The sequence below is a fragment of the Diceros bicornis genome, chromosome 18 (genome assembly GCF_020826845.1).
Source record: "Diceros bicornis minor isolate mBicDic1 chromosome 18, mDicBic1.mat.cur, whole genome shotgun sequence".
In the NCBI taxonomy this organism is placed as follows: domain Eukaryota; kingdom Metazoa; phylum Chordata; class Mammalia; order Perissodactyla; family Rhinocerotidae; genus Diceros; species Diceros bicornis.
The window spans coordinates 28286561-28313976 of NC_080757.1; the positions used below are offsets into that span (position 1 = coordinate 28286561).

The following is a 27416-nucleotide window of genomic DNA, read 5'->3' on the forward strand; positions in this document are numbered from 1 at the left end:
TTAGGTAGCAGTGGAGTCAGGTTAGAACCCTGATCTCTTGACTCCCACTTCAATACTCTGTAATAGTTTTTAGAGTATTTTCAGCTTTGATACTACCTAATGAAAATCAGCCAAGCTTATTTATTGCACACAGTATTTTACAGAAAAAAACAATTGCAAATAGGGGTATTACTAGAATCAAAATTCTGACACTTAAGACTACAATCTATTTGGGATAGGCAGCACACTGATTAAACTACAAGAGTATTTTTATAGAAAAATATATCCTCCATTATAATCATCACAATAATAAACCAATCTAGATCCAACACTCACAGCCTATAAAGGGATATGACCAGTGAGATAGCACACTCTATTGTTAGTCTTGGCTGCGGGCAAGATATACTGTCTACTCAGATGCTCCTTGAAAAAAAAATTGTGACTCCACTAAAAAAAGCAAAACTGACATGTGACTAAGTTGTGTCCCACAGTGACACACCAAGAAAGGAAAGAAGCAGAAGTTTAAAGACGTGGAAATCTCAAAACAATTCTCTAAGGGTACAAGGGCAGAACTATCATTTCTCTTGATTCTAGAAAAAAAAAGGTTAATATATTACTAATGTATTATAACAGGGCAAAGGTTCACCATACTATCTTTCTTTACCAGTGAAAAGAAATTAACTCTCAGCCAGGAACATTATAAACTCCTTATTTCAAACAACTAAGTTCAAGAATAACAAAATGTAAACATTGTTTATCCTCAGTTTCATGTCCCATAGGGCCAGGTCTATGGTAATCAAAAAACACGCAGTGTGGGGGCCGGTCCCATGGCATAGCGGTTAAATGCGCACACTCCGCTGCTGGCGGCCCCGGGATCCGAACCCTGGGCGCGCACCAAGGCACCGCTTGTCAAGCCATGCTGTGGCGGCGTCCCATATAAAGTAGAGGAAGATGGGCATGAATGTTAGCCCAGGTCCAGTCTTCCTCAGCAAAAAAAGAGGAGGATTGGCATGGATGTTAGCTCAGGGCTGATCTTCCTCACAAAAAAAAAGTGTGGCCGGCCCGGTGGCGTAGTATTTAAGTTCACATGCTGTGCTTTGGTGACTCCGGGTTCACAGGTTCAGATCCTAGGTGCAGACCTACACACTGCTTATCAAGCCATGCTGTGGCAGGCGTCCCACATATAAAGTAGAGGAAGAGCAGCACGGATGTTAGCCCAGGGCCAATCTTCCTCAGCAAAAAGAGGAAGATTCGCAACATATGTTAGCTCAGGGCTAATCTTCCTCACACACACAAAAAAAAAACCCGCTCAGTGAATTACTGGAGATCTAAAGAAGTGGAGAGAGATTTCATGTACATGGACAGGAAGACTCAATACTGTCAAGATGTCAGTTATTTCCAACTTTATCTATAGATTCAACACAATCTCAATTAAAGTCCCAGCAAATTATTTTGTATCAACAAACTGGTTCTAAAGTTTATATAGAAAGGGAAAAGACCCACAATAGCCAAAATAGTGTTGAAGGGGAAGAGCAAAGTTGGAAGATCTGACCCTATCCAACTTCAAGAGTTATTACTAAGCTTCAATAATCAAGACACTGTAGTATTGACAAAGAACAGAAAAATAGATCAATGGAATAGAATACAAGGCCCTGAAATAGACCCATACAAATACAGTCAAATGATCTTTGACAAAGAAGCAAAGGCATTTCAATGGAGACAGTTTTTTGAACAAATGGAGCTGGAACAAATAGACATCCAACTCCTAGAAGACAACACAGGAGAAAATCTAGATGACCTTGGGTATGGTGACTTTCAGTTAAACACCAAACACATGAACCATGAAAGAAATAATTGTTAAGCTGGACTTCATTAAAATTAAAACGTTATGCTCTGTGAAAGACAATGTCAAGAGAATGAGAAGATAAGCCACAAACTGGGAGAAAATATTTGCAAAAGATATATCTGATAAAGGACTGTTATCCAAAATATATAAAGAACTCTTGAAACTCAACAATAAGAAAACAAACAACCCAATTAAAAAAGACCTGAGTTCGTCAGAGAACTGCAAATTAAAACAACAATGAGATACCACCACACACGTATTAGAATGGCCAAAATCCAAAACACTGACAACACTAAATGCTGGTGAGGATGTGGAGCAACAGGAATTCTCAGACTCACTGCTGGTGGGAATGCAAAAATTATGCAGACACTTTGGAAGATAGTTTGGAAGATCAGTTTCTTACAAATCTAAACATATTCTTACCATATGATTCAGCAATGAGTTGAAAACCTATGTCCACACAAAAACCTGCACATGTTTATAGCAGCTTTATTCATAACTGCCAAAACATGAAAGCAATCAAGATGTCCTTCAACAGGTGAATGGATAAACAAATTCCACACAATGGAACATTATTCAGCAATAAAAAGAAATGAGCTATCATGCCACAAAAAGATATGGAGGAACCTTCAATGCACATTGCTAAGTTAAAGTAGCCAATCTGACAAGGCTACATTCTGTATGATTCAAACTCTATGGCATTCTGGAAAAGGCGAAACTTTGGACATAGTGAAAAGATCAGTGGTTGCTAGGGGTTTGAGGGAAAGAATGTAGGGATGAATAGGTGGAGCACAGGGGAGTGAAACTATTCTGTATAATACTGTAACAGTGGATATGTGTCCTTACAGATTTGTCAAAACCCACAGAATATATAACACAAACAGTGATCCCTTTAGTTAATAATAATGTTCCAATATTGGCTCATCAATTGTAACAAATGTAATACACTAATGAAAGATGTTAAAAATAGGGGAAACTGTGTCTGTACTTTCCCTCAATTTTTCCATAAGCCTAAAACTGCTCGAAAAAATCAAGTCTATTAATTTAAAAAAAACATTCATCAATAAACTTTTTACCAGGTCTAATGAAGACATTTTCCACAGACAACATTGCTGCTATTGGAAGTAGTAGATCTTCACAGTCCAGAGAAGCAGCCTTTATTACTGCACATGTCAGATGTGGAGGGAGAGGAAATTCCACCATAGACAAACCCAATCTGGTCACATGGCCACTCCTTAATAGAAAGAAAAAGTTCTTAAGTCTTTCTACCTTGAGAGTGTACAAATGAAATGTTCATCATTCAGAATAAGCCAGATATAATTTAGACTACCTTAAATCAGCTCCAGAAATTCAATTCAATATAAGAAACATGATACACTGTGGTCATTGATAGAAGAAACATAAAAATGATAAACTCCCACTGTCAAGGGACAATACATCCAAAAAGCTAAACAGCGAGGCAGAATAAAGTAGTATAATAAAAGACACAAAATACTACAGAAGCATAGAGGATGTCCTTGAAGAAATGAGAGAATGATAATTATCAAATCTTTCCCTATCATACAATCATGAGAACAAAGACTCTGGCTCTCTTATCATTTTGATGTACCCACTATAATTCCTGGCAATGAAATGGTACTCGAAAATTGCTTGTTAAATAATACCAATATTAAACAAAAATAGTTTTATGGTACAATTTTCAAATTCAGAATTGTGGTGAAGAAAGGTTGAGGACAAATTCTAACTTCAGGTAAAACAATCCATTCAACTCAAACACATCATTTTCTACTGATAAAGACAATATTAAGAACCCTATTTTAAAATGAAATTAACATCTGTTGTGGTTGGAGTTTTTGTTTTGTTTTTTACCTGTCAATAGCATCACACTGGTAAAGTTGTTTAAGAGCTTCCAAAATAAGTCTCTCATTAGGTGGATCCAAATAGGGAAACCTGTGTGTTTAAATGATATGAAATGAGATGAATTTTTATTTTATTTTATTTATTTGTTTTTGTGAGGAAGATCAGCCCTGAGCTAACATCCATGCTAATCTTCCTCTGAGATTAATTTCTTGAACATGGTAAAATTTTATACAGACTTGAAAATTTATTTAAAAGGTTTTACTTCTCCTATTTTTCAAGTCTTCCTCTTCTTTTTTTTAAGCATTTTTTTAAGCATTCTATGATTGTGACCAGCGTTCAGCAAACGAGGAAATAATTTTTTCTGAATCACACCCTTCTATCTAATTCAAGAAGCACTTCTTTTTGATCCCCTTTACTGGAACACTCTTGCCATTCCTCTCTACTTATCGTAATCCTGCACCATTCTTCATAGCCAGTATCAAGTCTACTCTGTTCTGTAGTCCACAATTTTTATTACAATTTATAAGACAATGGAGAAAAATTAATTGAAAGTGGCCAAAAAATTACAAATTATTTAACAGTACCTCAAAATGGTCTTTGATAAAATGGTAAGTATATTCAATTAATTATACCATATTTGCTTTATGTATGTACGTATGTGTATGCACTTATTTTCTCCTGATCTGAAAACAAGTTGCAAATACAATACCAATTTACCCCCAAAATACTTCAGCATGCATCTCCTGAAAATAAGGACATTATCTTACACAACCACGATACCATTAATGAACATAAGAAAATTAATAATATTCACAAAGATAGCAAAGTGGGATATAACCAAGCATGAATATATATATATTTTTTAATAATAACAATAATTATTTAATATTATCTGCACTGGATTATTTTTTCCACCACAGGTCTTGAGATGATAAATCATCTGTTCCCATTTCTCACCTTGAAAAAGGTCCAACAAAGGACAAAAGGTCTAATACTTTACACAAAAGTCTACTCCAGGATTGACAGCTCTATTTAAAAACAAACAAACAAAAATCTCATAGACTGTTCTACAGTCAGCTTCCTACAACTTGTACCAACAAGTCCTGGTTTCTTCTAGAGCAAGAGTCAGCAAACATTTTCTGTAAAAGCTCAGATAGTAAATATTTTAGGTTTTGCAGGCCATATGGCCTCAACTCTCAACAATCACTCAACTCTGCTGTGTTCCAACAAATTTTATTTACAAAAATGGTCAGTGAGTCTGGACCATATTTGCGACCCCTGTCCTAGAGCAATACCAAACTAGTCAGCTACCTCTTCTATATAAAAGCCCTTTCAGATTTGTAAAAACTACAAATATTTTTCTCTCTTTATTATATCAATTACCAATTCTGTCAAGCACTCCTTGTATTATTTGGTTTCTAAGAGATCCACTATACCTAATTAGCATCTTTTAGAAACACTCTAGTTGGTCAAACTCCTCACAAAAAATGATGTCCAAAACTAACTCCAGAACATGATGTAATCCATGCAGAAACAGAAGTATAATGATGTACACTTGAAATTTACACAATGTTATAAACCAATGTCACTGCAATAAACAAAAAATTAAAAATAAATAAAAATAAAAAATAAACAAAACTAACTCCAAAAGTAGCGTGACCAACATAGAACAGGAGTGCTATAATTCCCAGTCATCTGGACACTGCAGTCTATTAATATAACCAAAGTCTATGCCAATGGGATTTTTTAAAATTGTTTTTTACAGAATAATAATTGCAAGTTCAAATTAAGTTTGTGGTGATCTGATAATTTCAGATCTTTTCCACATGAATATCCTTAATGTGCAATCAAAACAAAGGACAGAAGATGTATCCTTTCAGACTTTTACCTTGTTGATTTTAGCCAAGGTTCTGGCCTGTTGAGACCATTCTAAATCTTGGTTTTAATCATCTACCAATTAGATATCAAGACATTTTCCAGAAATTCGATAATCAGAACTTCAATATCTTTATTTAATATTTTCATTAAAAGTGCTTGTCAGAAAAGAGCAAAGTTCAGCATGCTACAAGTAAAACCTCCATCTAGGCTACGCTAAGCAGTTAATCAATACTTTCCAGATTTGGCTATTTGGCAACTATACTCCATTCAGCAGTACTGTCACTTCCTTATTCACAAAAATGTCAAATGTAATCTTGTTAAATACTGTATTGAAAACGAGACATTAGGTTATCATTCAATAAATTCTTGTGGTGCACCCATTATGTGGATGGTCCTGTCTTCAAACTGAAAAGGAAATGGTTTAAAATGACATATTCTTTGTGAACAATTTTGGTTCATGTGGATTATTATAAATCTCTAAATTCTCTAAAACCATTTTCTAGTAAACTATGCTAAAATTTACTAAGAATCAATGTCAAGCTTACTGGGCAGTTGTTTCCAGAATCTGCCCCTTTTCTAAATGGAAAAAGCAAGACATTTGCATTTCTCACAATTTTTTGGTAACCTGTTCTGCATAATTTCTCATAAACAACCCACAATACCTCTGACATTAAATCTGCAAGTTCTTTTGGTACCACGGAAATAGTGTCAAGATAAACTCATTTATGATCATTAGGTTTTCTCTCATTATTTCCTAATCCATATTGGTCATCAGTTCATTCTTACCTAGACTTGTTCTTTTTTTTTTTTTTTTCTTTTTTTTGGTGAGGAAGATTGGCAACAGGCGTTAGCTCAGGGCCAATCTTCCTCTTTCTGCTTGAGGAAGAATGGCCCTAAGCTAACGTCTGTGCCCATCTTCCTCTATTTTGTATGTGGGTCCAGTGCCACAGCATGGCTTGATGAGTGGTGTAGGTCCGCACCCAGAATCCAAACGCATGAACCCAGGCCGCTGAAGCAAAGCACGCCATTCTTAACCACTGTGCCACCGGGCTAGCCCCCAGACTTATTCTTACCTTTCAAGTTCTAAAATCATTCTTGATGGATGAGAAAGGGGAAGAAAAATAATAACTGAAAAACTCCCTTTTCTTTCTGTCATCTATAAATACTATACCATCTATCTCAAATACTGGTTCTCTCCTTATTCTATCTACATCTTAAAAAGAGGTGGGGAGAGAAGTGTTTTTTTTTGTTTTTCTTTTTTGATCTCTACCATTTTGGGGACTTTTAGTATACTCTAAGTCTTAAAACTTAAGATGGAAAAATAACTCAGTGTAGAGGATAGTAAGTAATTACTGTTCCTATTTTTCTAGTATATATTTATTCTTGGTTATATGCTGCTCTGCTATCCTTTGTGATGTTATTTTTAAATCTGGGTTCATCTGAAAGCTTTCTATTTGGCCTTTTAGAGTTCTTCAAATGGCTCTTCTTTCTCATTGGTATCATTTAAGATTACACTTAGAATTTCATATATTACATGCTTGCCTCTCTCTAGGATCTATGTTCTCATTTAGAAAATCTCTAGTCTTACAATAACTATCCAAAAAATTTTTAAATTGGCTTTCCAAGAGTATACAATACATATTTGGATGCCCCTAATAATTACTTCCCCTCTTATTACAAATTTAAAGAATGCATGGTCATCTTCTTTCAAAGTTCTTGACACTTTTACATCCCCAGACTATTAAGACCAAGACAGTACTTTCCTTCATTACTTCCTCTACCATGTATAATATGAAATTTCAAGCCCCTACAACAATATTGTGTCCTATACCACTTAATTACATAGTTTAACATTTGACTAATTTAACAGTGCTTCATGTGTCTGAATCTTGTTTCCCCAATATAACTTAAGCTTAGTGAAAGCAAAAAACTTCTACCGAGTATTACTCTCTCTCATAGTACTAGTTACAATGCTGGCCATACAAAAGATGCTGCAAAAAAAAAACAATTTCTGACTGATTTAGGGTCATTATATACCTTTCATTATAGATAAACAGTGGTCACTAAATGATCCAAATAAACATCAACATGAGATACCCATTTAAGCCAAGGTTAAAATATGAGCAAGAGATCAAAGCCCAATAAAGCAATGCAAAGAGCCTTTTATTTGGGTTTAGTTGAACCTTGAAATGTAGGGATGTATGAGTCAACTATTTCAAAAGAACTTCTGAGGAATAACCTGGCTCCATTCTAACAAATTTTTCTTTTTTTCTCAAGTTATCTACATACCTTATAACATCGTGTATGGCAAGGCACTTTAAGGTCAGAACTACAGATGTCAAACTAGTTCTCTTAATCTCAGGGATCACATGGTCAGGCATACACTGGTTCCAAAAATCTTTACTATAGATCCGAAAGCATTTTCCTGAGGAAGTCCTGCCAGCTCGGCCACTTCGCTGTAACGCCTCACTCCTTTAGAAGAAAGAAAAGAAAGTCCCCAAAATGTTCTCTGGGATTCCTAAGGAATTAAATACCTACCCCAAACCAGCTAGAAATTATCTAATCAATTGTTCTCAATTCTCAAAAAGCCCTGACATAGACACTTACTTTGAAATTGGAACCACCTCCAGGATGTCCAACCCTAATCTGGGATTGTGATTTAACTGTTTCACGAAGCCACCATCTACCACGTATCTAAGGAGAATGAAAACAAGTTAAGTTTCTAGAAAATAAGAAAAAACTTCTTAATTTTTAACCACTTGGGTTCTCCTTTTCTATCAAAATAACAACTACACGGGGACTTCTGTTAAGTCAAGAAACTGAAACCCTTGCACATTGCTGGTAGAAATGTAAAATGGTTCAGCCAATGTGGAAAATGGCTTGGAGGTTCCTCAAAATGTTAAACAGAGAATTACTATATGACCCAGAAATTCCATTCCTAAGTATACACCCCAAAGAACTGAAAACAAGTACTCAACAAATACTTGTAGACATATATGTTCATAGTATCACTATTCATAAGAGCCAAAAGGTAGAAACAACCTGAATGTTCACTAACCATTAAGGGATGAATGGATGAACAAATTATGGTATATACATATTATGGAATATTATTCAGCCATAAAAAGGAATGAAGTACTGACACATGCTACAATGTGGATAAACCTCAAAAACATTCCAAGTGAAAGAAACTAGACACAAAATGACACATATTATAGGATTCCATTTATATGAAATATCCAGAATAGGACATGGATAGAAACAGAGATAGAAACAGAAAGCAGGCTGGTGGTGGCTAGGGGCTGGGGGAGAATGAGGAGTAACTGCTTAAAGGATACAAGGTTTTATTCTGGGGTGATGAAAACATTTTAGAACTAGATAGAGGTGGTGATTGCACAACACTGTAAATGTACTAAATACTACTTAATTGTTCACTTTTAAATGTTAATTTTGGGGCCGGCCTGGTGGCGCAGCGGCTAAGTGCGAGTGTTCTGCTGCGGCGGCCCGGGGTTCTCAGGGTCCGATCCCCGGCACGCACTGTCACACTGCTTGTTAAGCCATGCTGTGGCAGCGTCCCGTATAAAGTAGAGGAAGACGGGCATGGATGTTAGCCCAGGGCCAATCTTCCTCAAGAAAAAAGGGGAGGATTGGCATAGGATGTTAGCTCAGGGCTAGTCCTCCTCGCAAAAAAAAAAAAAGAATTTTAGGGCCAGCCCCATGGCTTAGCGGTTAAGTGCGCACACTCCGCTACTGGCAGCCTGGGTTTGGATCCCGGGCGTGCACCGACGCACCACTTCTCCAGCCACGCTGAGGCCTCGTCCCATATACACCAACTAGAAGGATGTGCAACTATGACGTACTACTATCTACTGGGGCTTTCGGGGGGGCGGAATTTAAATGTTAATTTTATGTTATGTAAATTTCTCTTCTGAAAAAACAAACTCGGAAGTCAGCTCTAGACCATTCTAACAGGTTCAGAATCTGATTCCAGCTAGCCCTTTAACAATACCATTTTAAGACAATTACATAGAGAACACGTTAGGTAAAAAACTAAGTTAGGAACAGTAGTAAGTCTATCATTCACTAAGGGAACATTCTGAAACATGCTATTTAATGACTTTTGCCTTTGCTGGAAACAGAAAATTACAGAGGTTAATTTACTCAGGAAAGCTGCTCCCCTAACCCTTAGTGAATCCATTATTTTCAAAGTAAAGGAGAAAAGCAGAGGAAATTAAACTTCCTCTCAGATCTGTGTGATCATTTTACCCAAAAGAAATATATAGGATCTTTTGGGATTTAGGTCCAACCTTCCTGTGGCAGACAGACAGACTTAATTAAGGATATAAAATATATTGGGTAAAAGATAAATATCCAAAAGGGATGCGGTTTCACGTCTGAAAGAACTTCACATTAGCTATCAGTCTAAACTTAAAATTTCCAAGTGTTTCTCTACTAAATTTACTCAAAAATTTGATGGTATCATTGATTACACTAAACAATAAGTGACCTGCATCATAGTTCATTTCACAAAAAGGTGAAAAGTGAGAAATAGTATTTCCAGATAAACACTTGGATATACAAAGCTTACTCTATCAAGTAGAGCTGTCAGGTGAGAAGGGAATATCAGATCATTTTAGGTATATGCTGGTAATGGAAGTACAGAAAAACAAGTTTGGCTTCCTATTTAATGAAACTCATGAAGCATTACACATAATTTTAAATTTGGGAAGAGAAAGCTACAAGTTGCCCAGTACAAGTAGTTAAAAAGTGTGAAAAGAAATACTATGTGCACGTCCCTCTCCATTTCCTATCTATAGCAATCAATAATTACAAAAAATTATAGGTGATTACAAGTTAAGTACGTGAGAAGGGAATCAGTGGAGGGCACAGAGAAGCAAACTCAATGTTTTATGATTAGCTAAGTGGCTTCCTTGGCTTTAAAAGAAATGTTAAAAGTTGCACCTGATTCCATCTATTGTCAAAGATGTTGCAGAAATATTGGTGGATATGACACATTTTCTAATTCCAGGTGGAGGTGGCAAAAATATTCTCCTCTGTTGATCTAAAATATATGTAAAAAGAAAATACTAATTTACAACATGCATTTGTCAAACTCAAGTTTTGAAAAACTCATTTCATTAGAAGTTATGTTTTCTCTACCTCTTTACCTTGAATTCAAAATATAATAGCAAAAACTATTTTTTCCTCACCTTTCACTGTTAAGATTTCTAGATCCATGGACTGACAGATCATAACTGCTAAAATAAACCCTATGGCAGAGTCCTTTATGTAGGTCATAGCTCCCTTTGAGAATATTTAAAAACTATGGACCTCTTCTCCATTAAAAGGCACATATGTGCACACACAAAAGAAATTTCAAACAATTTCAAGGTGTTCAGGGACTCTCTGAAGCCCATCCATGGACTACAGATGAAAGACCTCTCTCTGCCTGAAAGATTGATTAGCTAAGCAGTTTTTACTTTTTTGGGTGTCTGCCCAACTCACGATTACCTCTCTAAACAAGTAATGCCACACCATTTCTATTACCCACACATTCTGAAGGGTGGGCCCCAAGAGCAATGCTGAGAGTATGGTACACCCTGCTCCTCTGGCCATAGTTTATGGCACCAAGGATAAAAACATCTCCCCCAAACTGGGCCAATCTGATTCTCCTGTGGATTTGGAATAAGGTCCAAGAGATGCTCAATTTGTCTAGGCTAGTCTCTTGCAAAGAGGAAAAATAAACTTGTAAACCACAGGGAAGTGACTAATGTACATGGAGGAGAGAAAGCTAGTCTAAAGAGAGAAAAGAATGAATCAGCCATGAGAGCTGACAAGAGCATATTTCTGGGTTCCTGGCACTTCCTAGGTCTTAAGAGGCCTGGGTGCAAAATAAGTACATGGATTTGGCTAGACTTGCTCTCCTACCAGGTTAAAAAGAGAACAGGACAAGAGAGTTAAGAATGTATACAAGGGGCCGACCCTGTGGCTTAGCGGTTAAGTGCGCGTGCTCCGCTGCTGGCGGCCCGGGTTCGGATCCCGGGCGCGCACCACTTCTCCGGCCATGCTGAGGCCGTGTCCCACATACAGCAACTAGAAAGATGTGCAGCTATGACACACAACTATCTACTGGGGCTTTGGGGGGAAAAAAATAAATAAATAAAATCTTTAAAAAAAAAAAAAAGAATGTATACAAGGAACTGATTATAGTAAGGGCAAAATGAGACAGTTAAGGCTAGTAAAGGACAAGTCTCAATGCATTGTGAAAACTGTCGAATTAGGAACAGTAGAGTGAATTGGCAGAAACATGAAGTAATCAACGGAAAGATGTTTAAAACTGAGATCAGAAATGATGTTAATGACAAAGTCAAGGATGTAAGCTTTTGAATGGGTAGCTGAATGGGTAGCTGATGTGCGATGAAGGAAAAGATCACTTAAGCTAAAGAGGTCAAGGAACTTCAAAGCAAGAGATTTGGGTGGATCATCTATTCCAGTGATCTCCAGAAATTAGGAGTAACCACTCCAGAGAGTACACAAGTCTACTGGGGTATGAAAAGAAATGATTAGCATTTCTCTTTATATTTTTCATAACATCTTTTAAACTTATTTTGTGTGTTTAATATTCTATCTTATATATTAGAACAATAAGTACATATATACATTTTAAAAAGAAAAAATTTTTAAATGCCTGGCTGCATTTGATTTCCATGAGATATGCCCGTATTTGTTTAGAAAACTCACTTTTTCTACTCGAGCAACCTCAAGTTGTTTTTTTTCAGCAGCCAACAAAATCTTAACAAAACCTGTTTACAAATAAATAAAGTACAAAATCTGTTTTCAAATAAAATCTTACAAAGATCCATGTATTTCCAATATATAAAACAGACCAAAGTTGAACTATCATGAGGGAGAAAAGAAGTGGCACAGATGAGCACAGCTTTAAAATCATGGAAATAGACCAACCATCTCATCTTATAGGTGAGAAAACTAAAGCACAGAGCGATCAAGTGACTTGCCCATGATTTACACATAGCAAATTTAAAACCAAGTTGAGTAATGTTGCTATTCTTCCACATCATTCTGAAATTAATTTCACAAGTAACAAAGTGCTAGAAAGGCAGCTTATAAAAAGTGTTTTATTTTTTAGGTATTTCTTAGATTTAGGTAGCTCATTTCTTCCAGATGGTTCAAAGGAATTATATACTACTTTGTAGTTCAAATTATGCCAGCCCTGGTGGCCTAGGGGTTAAGATTCAGCACTCTCATCATCACAGCCTGGGTTCGCTTCCTGCGTAGGGAATCACACCACCCATCTGTTGGTTGTCATACTGTGGTAGCTGCATGTTGCTGTGATGCTGAAAGCTATGCCGCTGGTATTTCAAATACCAGCAGGGTCACCCATGGTGGACAGGTTTCAATAGAACTTCCAGACTACGATAGACTAGGAAGAAGGATCTGGACATCCACTTCTGGAAAAACTGGCCATGAAAACCCAATGAACAGCAGCAGAGCATTATCTGATATAGCGCTGGAAGGTGAGAAGATGTTGCGAAAAGACCAGGCAGAGTTCCCCTCTGCTATACACAGGGTCACTAGGAGTCGGAATCGACTCAATGGCACTAACAACAAACAAAAGTTCAAATTACATATTTATACATTTATTTATTATCTATTTATTCTACTACAATGTAGCTCTATAAGAACAAGGACTTTCTTTTATTCTAGAATACCCCCAGTACCTAGAACAACACCTGGATCACAGAAAGTGCTCAATAAAGTTGAATGAATTGATAAATAAAAAATGCATTATATAAATAACAAATTAAGATCCTTCTACTTTATGGGCCGGCCCCGTGGCTTAGCGGTTAAGTGCGCGCGCTCAGCTGCTGGCGGCCCGGGTTCGGATCCCAGGCGCGCACCGACGCACCACTTCTCCGGCCATGCTGAGGCCGCGTCCCACATACATCAACTAGAAGGATGTGCAGCTATGACATACGACTATCTACTGGGGCTTTGGGGGGAAAAAAATAAATAAATAAATAAAATCTTTAAAAAAAAAAAAAAAGATCCTTCTACTTTAAAATTCCACATTACCCTAAAATTTTACATAAATTAGAAATGTCCCTTCTGAATATATTTATCTATAATCAAGTCTGTTTTTCAATCAACCCATTTCTAAACGTACCTAATTTGTTTTAGTCTTCAGTTCAAGCAAAATTTTAGTTTCATTTACCATTTTGTTCACTACAATCAATTAAAAAGTCCTGAAACTGCTGTTTTGACAAGACTCACTTTTGTTTCACATTTACATTTCACCCACATACTTTAAAACCATATTCCACAAGAATAAACACATGCCAGTTTTATGTTTGTTTATAAAGGTTGGGAAAAAAGTTAAATACATATATCCTAAAGTACATTCTCATTCTCCAGAAGGGAAGAGGGAGATTGAATACTTTCATTAAGATGTAGCAATTCCCATGACCACCTCCATTTCCTAATTTTCCTAAGGAAGAAAGATTCTGACATAACTTACCCCATCTATCCCAGTACCTAATAAGATACTAGGATGTTATTAACAGGAGGGAAAAAACTGGCAAAAAGGCAGAAAAATGCTCCAGGTCCACCAAGAAATAAGGATATTGGGGAGAGATCACTCAACACTCTTAAAGCAGTAATGCTCCTACAATACACGTATACAACATATTATATGAAACTTCCTCCTAGGGGGCCGGCTCCATGGTGTAGCGGTTAAGTGCACACGCTCCACTGCTGGCGGCCAGGGTTTGGATCCCGGGTGTGCACCGATGCACCGCTTGTCAGGCCATGCTGTGGCAGCATCACACATAAAGTAGAGGAAGACTGGCATGGAGGTTAGCTCAGGGCCAGTCTTCCTCCACAAAAAGAGAAGGATCGGCATGGATGTTAGCTCAGGGCTGATCTTCCTCACAAAAAAATAAACAAACAAACAAACAAACCAAAAACTTCCTCTTAGAATTTCTTGTCCCCAATTCCCCCCAAAGCAGAAATATGTCTGACAGAGTCTGTATACGTACGTGTGTGTGTGTGTGTGTGTGTGTGTAAAAGGACCTACCTTAAAGCAATAAACAGAAACTGTCAATCAAAGGGGGAAAAAGATGAGTATTTTTGAGAACAAAGAGATACAACACTGCTCAGCTCAAACTCTACCCCTCACCCTCAAAGTCATTTTTGAGTGAGTCAAAAATGTCTTGAGAATTCTCACTAATACAGCTGAAAATCAAATTCCTGACACAGAGAACAGGCTTAAGATAATCAGTAAATGCAGTTGAAAAAGATAAAGTAACTAGAAGGAAGCTAAAAAATATGGAAGACAGGCAATCCAACATAAGAATAATTGGTATCCCTGAAGTACAGAAACCAATAAATAGACAAAAGTTATACTCAAAAATATAACACAAGAGAATTTCCCTGAAATAAACAGTAGAATTTACAGATCAAAAGAGCACATCAGAAAAGTTCATCTTATTTGTAGGGGTTGGTTACACAGGTATGTACATTTATCAAAATTCACTGAACTGTATACTTAAAACAGGCATAGTTTAGTGTATGTAAATTATACCTCAGTAAAGTTGATTTTTAAAAGGAGCATATCAAATTGCAGGAAATTTTAATATAAAACACTCAACACCAAAAAATATCCTAATAAAAACGACTGAAATTTAAGGATAAATTAGAAATTTTCAGGCAATCAGACAGAAAAAGCAAATCACTTACAAAGAGGGGAAAAAAAATCAGGCTGGCCTCAGACTTCTCCACAGCAACATTCAATGCCAGAAGACAACTGGACAACGTCTACCAAGTTCTAAGGAAAAGAAAGTGTGACCCAAGAACAAAAAACTGAGCCAAGATGTAGTTCAAATACAAGGGCAAAAGCCAGACATTGTCAAACATAAAAGAACAACAAAAAAAATAACACTCAAGAGCCCTTCTGTTAAAAAAAAAAAAAAAGTGAAAATCCAGCTAATCTAAAATTAACCAAAAGTAACTTAGGAATGGAAAAACCACGGTAAAATGATTGATGGTAAACACTGAATACATCTGAGCAATGTAAAAATAACTAACAAAAATCAGAAGGGGAGGATATAGAAGAGTAAAAGTACTCAAGTTCTCATTTTTCAAATCAGAGTCAACAGAGAAGATCTCCAATCAAATATGATCTAAAAAGAAGATATTAACCTCAGCTTCTTAACACTTTCATCTTTTTAAACTTTAAAGCAATCTTTTATAAAATATTATCTCATGTGGTAAAGAAAGATTTACTTGGGGCCAGCCCGGTGGCATAGCGGTTAAGTGCACGAGCTCTGCTTCGGCGGCCCAGGGTTCCTGGGTTCGGATCCCGGGCGTGCACCGACACACCACTTGTCAAGCCATGCTGTGGCAGGCATCCCATATAAAATAGAGGAAGATGGGCATGGATGTTAGCCCAGGGCCAATCTTCCTCAGCAAAAAGAGGATTAGCATCGGATGTTAGCTCAGGGCTAATCTTCCTCACAAAAAAAAAAAGATTTACTTGAAGTTTAATATAACTTTAAGTAAATTCAAGTAAAATTAAATACTTTTTTGAAAAGCAACTAATAGTATAATCTCACTTTTAATCTGTTTCTATCAACCTACCTATCTACTTACTTATCCTTCTATATGTACACATACACAGAGGTCTGAATAATGTTTTTCCTAATATTAAAGATGGTTATTTCTGGATGGAGGAATTTGAGGTGATTTCTTTACTTTTACCTTTGTAACTTTGTACACTGCTTGAATTCTTTACAATGAAACTGTATCATTTTCCCTCAATTGAGTAATTTTTCTTAAAAGAAAATTGGAGCAAATATGCTGACACACTAACTGTTAATTCTGCATAGTGGGGAATGAATTTTTTTTTGTACTTTTCTACTTTTAAAATTTTTCTACTTTTAAAATTTCTACAAAGGGTAAAAAAGAAAAATGTAAAAGAGCATATATAACATAACTCCATTTTTTGTTTAAAAAAACTAAAAGATAAAAATATATTTAAATGTATAAAGAAAAAGTTCACAACAATATACCTCGAAATATTAATAGTGATTATCACTAAATCATGTTGCTGGGATCTGAGTAAATTTATTTTTCTTACTTTGCTGATTTTATTTTTTTTAAAAGTATATATTGCTTCATAAGGTGAAAGAAATATTTTCCCATTTAGAGAGATTCCACATAAAGTTATGTTAAGTTCACTAGCCTTATTCCCCTAATCTTTTAAGGAAACTGTCATAGACAAAGTCAAATTCTAGCTACTTGCCATATGAGGTAATATCTTTGTTTTGCAGAAAGAAGAAAGGAAGAAAATAAAACTGTTTTTGGATTTATGCAGTAATCTAAATAAGGAGTTTTTCCTCTTTTAAAATGTTGTACACTAATCAAAGGTAAAGCTCTTTTCCTTTTCTTCATGTATTCTGGAAACATATGTACTATCATATCACCCACTACTGAATAAATAACCAGTTATCAAATAACCAGATGTACCATGTGACCTCAAGAACATCACTTAGCTTCTATCTGTAAAATAAAGAAATCTGATTATGCAAAGACATATATATGGGTATATGTGCATTTTTCTAGAGAAAGAAGCCATGGCTTTCATTAACTTTTTAAAAGAATCTGAGACCTCACCCTCCAAAGAAGGCTGAATTAGATAATGACTTTCAGTGCTAAAAAAGTAATTATCTAAGTCTGTGCAAATATCTGTCACTTATGAAGTAACAGATCTATTTCGGTTCATAAATTTTTGTGGGGCTCAGCTTTCCCTAGATGCATGACAAACTTGGAGAACTGCAATATCTTGAACAAAAGAGGGAAGTCCGAAGAGCAGAAAGGTATGAGAGAAACAAGAATAACGTTCTAGACATAGTGTTTGATGCAAGACATCAACAGAACAGCCAGCAGAAAGTAAAAAATCTGGAATTCAGTTCAACAAATATTGAATCGGACTTCTTCAACATACAGTACTTGCCCTCAAGAAGTTCACGATCTCATAGAGCGGATGAGACAACCATGATACCAGGTAGAATGTGTTAGGTGCCACAAGAGGTACAGTAAAGCACAATGAGGTTCAAATCAAGATGAGATCACAGCCAGTCTCGAGGAGGGAAATCAGGGAAGGTTTTTATGAAGTTAGTTGCACTCATGAAATGAAATAGCAGGATTTTAGCTAGCGAGAGGGGAGACTAAAAGGGAAAAGAGGACTTCAAGTTAAGGAAATAGCAAACACAGAGTCACCAAAAAAATGTGTGAGGAAAAGGAATCAAAAATACCTCCTACATTTTGAGCTTGACAGAACATGACAAAGGGTAGGGGTGAGAGGGAGTTCAGCCCAGAGAGCAGGATCATATAACCTTGGCAGTAGAAGGGATAGCATAGCACCTCTTCACATTTGACAGATAAGAATTTTTTATGTCAATTAGGGAGATATTTTAAGAATTCCCTTTAAAACAGTCAGTCACCCTCATGGCTAGTCCAGAAATAAGGGCGAATATAAAATATCCACCTTATAATTTTTACCTATTCACTAAACCCAGGTATGGGTCATTTTAGAACCCCCTTCACTACAGGCTACAAGCAGAAAACCCTTCTTCCCTCTCTTCATTCCCAAGTGCAAGTTTTCTGTTCCTAAAGCATAATAGAAAATAAAGAAAATAACATTATACTATTGTTTCTCCCAACCACCAAAGTAGCAATAATAAAGAAAATAAGTGCTGTATTGTATTATCCAGGCTTAAAAAGAAAGCCTAAGATCCCAGAAACCAGCTACTTGCTCCCTACTTCATCCAACTCCACCTCATCCATTACTCAGTACTTCACCAGCTCTATCGAATGCCTCTTTGCACTGTTATAAACTGCTGCAATAAATAGTATTACGCTCCTAATGGATCATCAGTAGCTCACCCTTATAGTGCCCTTGGAACCAGAAAAGAAACTAAAATAAACAAACAAAACCCTTCAGTAATGGCTCTACTCACCCAGCCCCATATCTGTGCCAACACAGAAAATCACATACACTGGGAATTACCAGCTGAAAGCATGTTGAAGTCACGGTGGAAGGATAATGAATGCCAAGTTATTAAGTTGGCATTTTAACTCAGTGGGTAATATGGAATGGTTAAAGCTACCCAACAGGAGACTGACACAATTACAGCTGTGCTTTTGGAAGGTTACGCTTACCACTGCAGGCAGAATGGTAAACTAAATGAGAGAAAACGGGTTAAGCAGGATATGTTGAAAACTCAGGAAAGCAAATTGAGGATATGAACTCTAACAGTGACAATAAAAACAGGCAAAGAAGATCTGGACAAGACAAGAGTAAAAGAAAACCTGTAGGAGTTGTCACGTGTTTGGATTGAATGATCTAGGATGATATGATGCACAGACCAGAAAGCCCTGTGAAGAGACCTAGAAGGACTAGAGTGCAGGAGTGAGAATGAACTAGAGACAGCTTTCAAGAGTCATCCACAGAGAAGTGACAGGTGAGTCTCAGGAGCCAACCTCTCCAAAGCAGAGAATTCTAAGAAACCAGCAAGCTAAGGATGAAACCATAGGAAACAGTCAACATTTAGAGGTAAACAAAGGCTGGGGAGGATGGGAGGGCAGCACTTAAGAGAAAAAGTGGTCAGAAAAACCAGATAATTAAATGTTATCCCAGAGGACAACATTTCAAGAAGGAGACCTATTATTATCACAAAACCAAAATACAAACTAATGGAAAAAACCCATGAGATTTGAGAAATAGCTCCCTAGCAACCTTTAATAGTATAAAAACTGGATTTCAGGAAGTTAAACAAGAAGCAATAGCAGGGCCGGCCCCGTGACTTAGCGGTTATGTGCACGCGCTCCGCTGCTGGCGGCCCGGGTTCAGATCCCGGGCGCGCACCAACGCACCGCTTCTCCGGCCATGCTGAGGCCGCGTCCCACATACAGCAACTAGAAGGATGTGCAGCTATGACATACAACTATCTACTGGGGCTTTGCGAGGGGGAAATAAATAAATAAATAAAATTATAAAAAAGCAATAGCAGACACAGAACATGTGGTAGTAAAAAGGAAAAAATAAAATTTACTTTATATAGAAAAAAATATATATATATACAGTTAATGGTTAATAACAAAGCAACCATAATGGGTTTTGAATTACTTTATCAGTTACAAAGTAAATTATAAAAAGAGTCAATAGATCAAATCTCCAGAAAACAACGAAAACCTTAAATATCTAATAATGACCTTAAGAATTCCCTTGAAGATGCAAAAATCTAAAAATAGATTTCAATATTGAGAGCAAGGGCCTAATCTCATCACAAAAGAGATTTCCAGAATAGCACGTGGTGTATGATTATATACCAACACATATATTCCTGAATTTTTTTTGTTAATGTAAGAATAAGAACCACCAACTCAACAAAAACAAAAATACACATAAAATATAAAAACATTTAAATGCTTTTTACATTACATTAAATGCTAATCCCAATCAAACTCCAAATAGGAGGCTATAGTTGACTTCCCTTTAGTTTTACAAGTCAAATTCCGTAATAAGAGTTTTAGAAAACAAATTCTAAACCTCATTCAACATTTACTATGAACAAATATCAGAACGATAAGAATTTGCATTTGCTTTTTGAATTTACAAAAGAACAGCATTATTCTTGAAAAGCGGACTGTGTAGCTACTTAAAAAGAAAACAATCCACTGTGCTTAGTCTCAGATATATCTGGATATATGATTTCTAGAAATTCTGTGGCAGTGGCAAATTAGATTTTACTTATGAAATTATAGTTCTCATTTCAAAAAATTACCAACAATATTTTTGTTCTGCTGGGAGAGGACATAGCCTACTCTTAATACTAAGGGGGATGTGTCCAAGGCTTATGAAAAAGTGAATGTGAAAAGACTTCAAGAAAAAAATCACTTCTCTCAAAGGATGTTGGTTCTCTTAATGTTCTGTTTTATGATCTTGGTTGGTTGGTTACAAAGGTAAGGTTGGTTACAAAGGTGAGTTCAGTTGGTGAAATTCGCTGACCAAAACACTTACAATCTGTGCACTTTTCTGTACATATGTGATTATTCAGTAAAAAGTTTTTTAAAAATCAAATGTTCTTTTCTAGTGAGGAATTACCTGTTGTCATAGATCCATAACACGGCAATATTAACAAGCCATCTAGAGTGGTATCTTGAACATCATAATCATAATCAACAGACTCTGCCATCTGAAAAAGTAACTCGCAACTTTTTTCGATTTCAAACTGACCTGAAATAAGGGAGGAAAATAATGTCAGCAACTGAACAGCAAAAGTAATGTAAGAATGAAAAAAATGCCTTCTAGATTAAAATCATTTTGCATAACAGTTATTTTAAATCTCTCATTTGAGCTAAAGGAGATGAACATACAAGTTGTACCAAATCTCAACAATAAAATTAAAAATAGAAGAAACATTAGTTTCCAAGGAATTGAAATCTCTAAAAAATGAAAAATGTTTATACTCTTCAAGCCTTTCATCTTGTTAACACAGTATTTGAGGAAGACTCAATAAAGTTCAATACTATAGAGGAAGCTAGTCCAGGAGACACTGCATTTAGGTGTATTTCAAAATACTTAATCTCAAAAAGGCAAGAGATTGTTACAATGTCTCACTTCTGACATCAGTACAAGGCAGAGTAGGAGGTGAGCGATGAAATGACTCATTTCTGTTAGCAGGATGCTGCTACTTGAAGAATCACACTAGTCTGAGATTTAACTGTTCTATTTTTGACCTCCAAAAAAGGCACATCTATAAGACATGGATTCCACACCTTATGTACTGCTATCACATGGTACCATCCCACCACTCAAAGAAGAAAGGAGCTGGTAGGATGTCTTTTGAAATAATGGAATTAATCATTCAGATCCGGGAATGTTTAGTGTGGTAACAGCTCTATGTAAGACATACTAATAAAAATATTAATACTTGACCATTTAACATCTTTCTACTAAAAGGACAGCATATTTTACATGTTTACTAATGAGACGCGTTTTTTATGGCAGTGTAGAATTGTCTTATATTTCTTATATAAGATACAATACCTGAAACTATTCAGATAATCATAAAAAGCTAGGGCAACATGAGTAGAACCAAGATCTCCCAAAAAAGGTAACCCTCTATCGTGGTGCCACATTCCCGTTAGAAATAGTAAAAATTTTAAACCTGATACTGAATGCTTACCAGTCAGAAAAACCAAGATGTCTCCAGCCATTTCATTCAAATGGATATCCATGGTCACTTTCACAATCTAAAGCAAGAAACACAAGCATAATAAGCTGGTGGAAATACAGCCTCCCTGTCCCCAACCTCCCCTTGTTCCACAGAAGCATTAAATTTGGTTATCAAAAGTCCTAGGACCTATGAGAGCTGCCATTAAAATAATAGGGAACAAAGGAATTATCAAACTTCTCAGTCAACTAGAATCATAGATATAAAAAAGACATAAAAAGGATGCTAAGTAGTACCGCTTGAATATATGCAGTATTTTCTCTGTCTCGTGGGCCAATCAAATTGCAGAATTTTTCTCTGACTGGATAAAGCCTTCCAGGTATATCAAATATTGGACAATTTCCAAAAAATGCAGAGAGTTTGGCTAATTCCATAGTTGCTGACATCACCACAACCTTTAAATGCTCCTTCCTGTTAGGAGACTTCTCCTGAAATAGCTTCTTCAATAAACCAAATAAGATGTCCTGAAAGAAAAGCAAATTTCTAATAAGTCACAAGTGTACCTAACAACCAACTTATTTTAAATATTTTGCTCTCCCAACCAAAGAATTCCTATTTCAAAGATTAAATTGTAAGTAAGAAGATACAGTTCTCTATACTGTAAAAAGCTACCTCAAAGAAGTAAACTGTCTAATAACCAAAATATTAAAATACTCACTGTAGTTAGAGTTCTCTCATGAGCTTCATCCAAAATAATGACACTGAATTTGGTAAGATTTGGATCTCCCAGAATATGTTTCAGTAAACATCCATCAGTCATGTATTTGATTGCTGTTTCCTAATGTTCAAACAGTCGAGTATATCAACTTATATATATATAGTATCACAGAAATTCACCCCAGCTTTGCAACTAAAATTTCCCCCAAAATGTACAGACGTTAAGTGATCACACTAATCTGACTAAATAAAATACATAAAATAAAACTATAGTCACGAGTCGCTTAACAGGGATACGTTCTGAGAAATGTGTCGTTAGGCGATTTTGTCATTGTTCGAACATCACAGAGTACACTTACACAAAACCAGATGGTATTGCCTACTATACACCGAGGCTATATGGTACTAATCTTATAGAACTTACCATCGTATATGTGGTCTGTTATTGACTGAAACATCGTTATGAGGTGCATGACTGTAGTCTAAACAAGGATGGTAAATTATGAAACTTGTGATCTATACAGAGACAGGGATAAGTAACTAGGTGGATGTTCTGGGATAAAGCAACAAAAGTGACCAATGAGATACAATGAAGTCAGTCGAAAGTGGTAAGACAATAATGGCTTCAGGTGAGCAAATTGTGAGAAACAACAATAAAATGGGATTCATCTCCCTCTGAGCTATTATTTTAGAGGACTCAGGAGAAAACGTGGAGGAAATGGTTAGGTGCACAATTTCCTCTCACTCTCTTCTTCCCTGCCCATTCTCCTATTAACAAAAGTGTCAGTCAATCAGCATTAAAACAGGTGAGAACAAGGTCCAAAGGCTAGGAGTTAACAGTAGTAATATCTATAAAACAAGAGAAGGAAAAAAAGGAAGAAAAGTCCCCAGCAGTGACCACTAGGAAGGCAAAGACAGTATTTTGGAGAGTCATTCTCTGCCACAATTGATGGCCATTCCTACTAAGTACCATACGTAAATCACGAATTCTTTTGTATCTGGTACAGGATTAAGAAATCCTAAGGGAATGTAAATTTTAACTATTAACTATTAAAAAGAAAACAATTTTAAACTTGCTAGTACCATGAATATAGAAGATGCTCAATAAATACTTGCTTACTGACTCTGTTGATTGTCAGTTTTCCATTGACTTCAAGAATACAAACATACAACATGGCTGAACCTTGAAAACATCATGCTAAATTAAATAAGCCAGACACAAAGGACAAAATATTGCATGATTTCACTTACATGAGGTACTTAAAATAGGCAAATGTGTAGAGACAGAAAGTAGAATAGAGGTTACCGGGGGTTAGGGAGAGGAGGGAATGGGGAGTTACTGTTTAATAGATTCAGAGTTTCTGTTTGGAATGATGAAAAAGTTCCAAAAACAGATAGTGAAAATGGTTACACACTGTGAATGTACTTAATGCCACTGAACTGTACACCTAACAACAGTTAAAATGATACCTTTTATGTTATATTTTACTACAATAAATTTTTTTAAAAGAATACAAATGTAAGTTATATATCAAGGATCCTTACAGCTAAAAAAATAAGAGAATTCTAAGAAAAATAAATATAACTGTCCCTTAAAAACTAATTGAGAAAGGAGAAAATGGGATAAATATTAGACACTTCAGAGCTAAAGCATTAACAATAGACAACAAAAATTAATTCCAATGTGAGGCTTTTTGTTTCTTTAAAATATAAATGGAATTCTGAGGTTAAAACCTTTCATAACTTTCTCCACTCTTTCTATAAGTTTATAGTACTTAAACAAATACTAACAAAACTTTTGTACCTTAGAACTGCAATCATCAAAACGAACTTGGTATCCTACTTTGGATCCCAAAGTGCATTTCATTTCTTCAGCAACCCTCTGAGCCACTGATATGGCAGCTACTTTTCGTGGTTGAGTCACACCAATCATACCATGTTGTGAAAACCCTAACAAAACCAGAGGTAAAAAAAACACAAAAATGTAAACAACGATTCCTATGAGAGCTAAATTGTTTCTGGTCAATCAATGTAAACTGTTCGAGTGTTTCCCAAACAAAACTCTGCAAATTAACAACATACTGTATTACATTTGAACCATAGAAATTTAAGTATTAATTAAAAATAAGAACACATATTAACAACCATTTAAAATGTACATATTTTAGGGGGCCATGGCCATGGCCTAGTGGTTAAGTTCGGTGCGCTCTGCTTCGGCAGCAGAGGTTCGGTTCCAGGGTGCAGACCTACACAACTCCGTGGTGGCCATGCTGTGGTGGTGACACACATACAAAATAGAGGAAGACTGGCACAGATGTTAGCTCAGGGTGAATCTTCCTCAGCAAAAAAAAAAAAAGGTACATATTTTAATTAGGTTTGTTTTTTTCCAATTTCAGTCTAAAGATTTACTCTAAAGAGTAAGCCAAGAATTTTCAATCCCTAGGAATCCATAAAATTCCACACACTTCATAAAATAGATTTACCTTTGCCACAGAAGTTTAAATATACCACCTTTCATAGATTCTATAGGCATTTTGTACTATTTTAATATCTCTGAAAGGGAGATGCATCTTACAATTTGATGGCATTTTTTCTTCATTAACAGTATGTAAAATAGTGGTATGTCTTAACAGATGGCATCTTAGATTTGATGCATTAGAGTAAGTTAGTGTAAGCTAAGAAATTTTTTAAATTTTTTATATGAATATCCAATACAATTTTGATCTATACTAACCTTATGATACAGAGTTTCACCATACTGAAGAGGAAGATACTTTAGGGATAATTTGTTAGCTGGCTTGGTGTTAGCAGAATCAGGGAATATTTACCTGATAATGATCTGGAGAAAGAACCTAAAAATACTAATGTCAACAAAGAATATCAATATATCCCTTTCCCCTGAAAATTATTTCAATACCCAATGGTTAATAGTCTACTGCCAGACAAACTTATTCTATGGCAGAGAATCAATACCTACCTATAATTCTAGTTGGGATTATTACAGTAATTAAAAATGAAAAAGTTGCATTTCAACTAATTTCTGAATCTGAAATAAGACTATAAAGAAGCAGGGAAGATGTCCCAAGGGTGTGCCAAGAGAAGAATCGGGGCTGTAAAATAAATAGTGGGCATTTGTGCAATACAAAAGTCCTATTAGCTTTTAAGAGGATATCTTTTAAATACTCACAATATTATCCCAGAATAAAATTACCTGCTTCATATAGATATTTTGGGAGTTGAGTTGTTTTACCACTTCCTGTATTTCCAGTAACAATAAGGAATGAATTGTCCCTCACAGCTTGTATAAGCTTTTTTCTTTGTTTTTGAATAGGAAAAGTTGGAGTAGTTCCTCCCTCCTGTGATGTGCATCCTTTATCTTCTGTAATAACAGAAAAACAATTGTGCAATGAAAAGGCCTGTAAAGATATCTCTGAATCAATTTCCCAGAAATGAAAAGAGAAACAATAGAATTTTAGGGCTGGAAGGGATCAATCCATGACTTCTCAGTTAAATCACCTATGTCCAATTTGTAAGTGAGGATTTATAAGCCCAAACTAACTTTTTAGTGAAAGCTAACAACTTGAGCATATGCTAATGCATGACTCAAAGTACTTGACAAAGTAAGCCTAGCACAAGGCAACGTATATGCAAGCATACCTATACAGAAGCACAAAACCCAATTTTATGAAACAACAGACCACAAACTGGAAAACAGTAGAAAACTCTCGGCTGAATTAAAAGCCACCTGTGTTTGCTTCTGATTCATGGTTCAAGTTAGGTCCCTGTTCAGAGTGACTGATATCCCAGAAGGCCAAGTGGTGGGTAACCATGGAAACTGGCTCCTGGAAACTGGCTCCCTTCATACCGTACCCAAAGGCAGGCTGGCGGCCCCACGAAGGTGGGGGGGTGGTATAGATGGGTAGAGAACAAAGGCTTTATGCGTCTGTTTAAGAGCAGAACGCGTCTCGGCGTTGGGGTTCACTTTTCTGTCCCCCGGCAAGGTTTTCACCCAACTTGGGTCTGGGACCGCCCCCCTCTAGACCCAAGTGCTCACTGGACGCAAAGTTCGCCTCTGGCTTGGAGGATGAGGAGAACGCTGCGGCCTCCTCACCACTCTTCTCTGCCTGCCGAAGGCGGACTTTTATCCCCCCAAAGCCCCCATGCCGTAACTCCCGTTGGCCTCCGTAGCGTCCCGCGGACCGCACCTCTATCAGCGATGGAAACAGCCGAAGGCTGCTCTTCGGGGAGGTCTCTTGACCGCTCACCCTCCTCCTGCCGCCTTGGCGCCCTGCCCGCGACAGCGGGAAACCGGGACATAGACCTGGCCCGGAGCGGAGGTGAGCACGTCCACCGATCTAGGAAGGTGGGAGGGGAAAGGAGAAGACGCGCCCTGATGACGTTGAGGTGTTTACTTCCGCGCGTGCGACTCGAAGCGAGGGGAGGGGGAACTGTTCGATGACGTGGCGCGCGGCGGCCGGAAAGCTCCCCGACCCCCGCGACCCGGCCGGGCGCAGATCCGAGGGTTTCCCTCCATCTGCCGGTGTGCGCTGCGCCTCGGGTGGCGAAGCTGTCTCCGCCAAGGTCCGGAAGAGCCCCCTCCTGTTTCTCCTCTTGTGTGCAGAAGAGCCAAGCTACACCCCTTTTCTCAGCCACTGTGATCACTGCAGAGCTTTTTGACTTCACACGCCTAACGTGGATGTGATCCTTTGCCGAGGAGCTGGAACTTACCTGGAGTACGGCGTTCCGCAACACATTGTCACCTTGCTCATCCTCAAATGACCTGTTCAAGTCACCCAGCTACTGAGTTGCAGAGCAGAACTTATAGTTCTGTAGTGTCCAAAACTTAGGTCCCCCATGCTGTGCGTTTCTTTCATAGGACC

The 27416-nt window shown here is 36.9% G+C and overlaps 1 protein-coding gene across 3 annotated transcripts in view; it reads right to left on the reverse strand.

Moving 5' to 3' along the window:
• DHX40 (DEAH-box helicase 40) overlaps positions 1–26897 on the reverse strand; it is a 42772-nt gene extending 15875 nt beyond the window's left edge. Inside the window, exons 1-12 of one of the 3 annotated variants that reach the window (XM_058560515.1) lie at positions 26742–26897; positions 25748–25915; positions 24341–24486; positions 22538–22657; positions 22275–22343; positions 21832–21898; positions 20748–20879; positions 10526–10625; positions 8171–8257; positions 7853–8035; positions 3695–3775; positions 2902–3059 (exon numbers count right to left, since the gene is read on the reverse strand). In XM_058560515.1, the coding sequence (XP_058416498.1) occupies positions 2902–3059; positions 3695–3775; positions 7853–8035; positions 8171–8257; positions 10526–10625; positions 20748–20879; positions 21832–21898; positions 22275–22343; positions 22538–22657; positions 24341–24486; positions 25748–25915; positions 26742–26853 (1423 nt within the window). In that variant the 5' untranslated portion in view covers positions 26854–26897. Of the gene's footprint in view, positions 1–2901; positions 3060–3694; positions 3776–7852; positions 8036–8170; positions 8258–10525; positions 10626–20747; positions 20880–21831; positions 21899–22115; positions 22344–22537; positions 22658–24340; positions 24487–25747; positions 25916–26741 lie in introns of all 3 variants that reach the window. The other 2 variants (XM_058560514.1, XM_058560516.1) reach the window with 2 other exon arrangements.
• Positions 26898–27416: the final 519 nt, after the last annotated feature.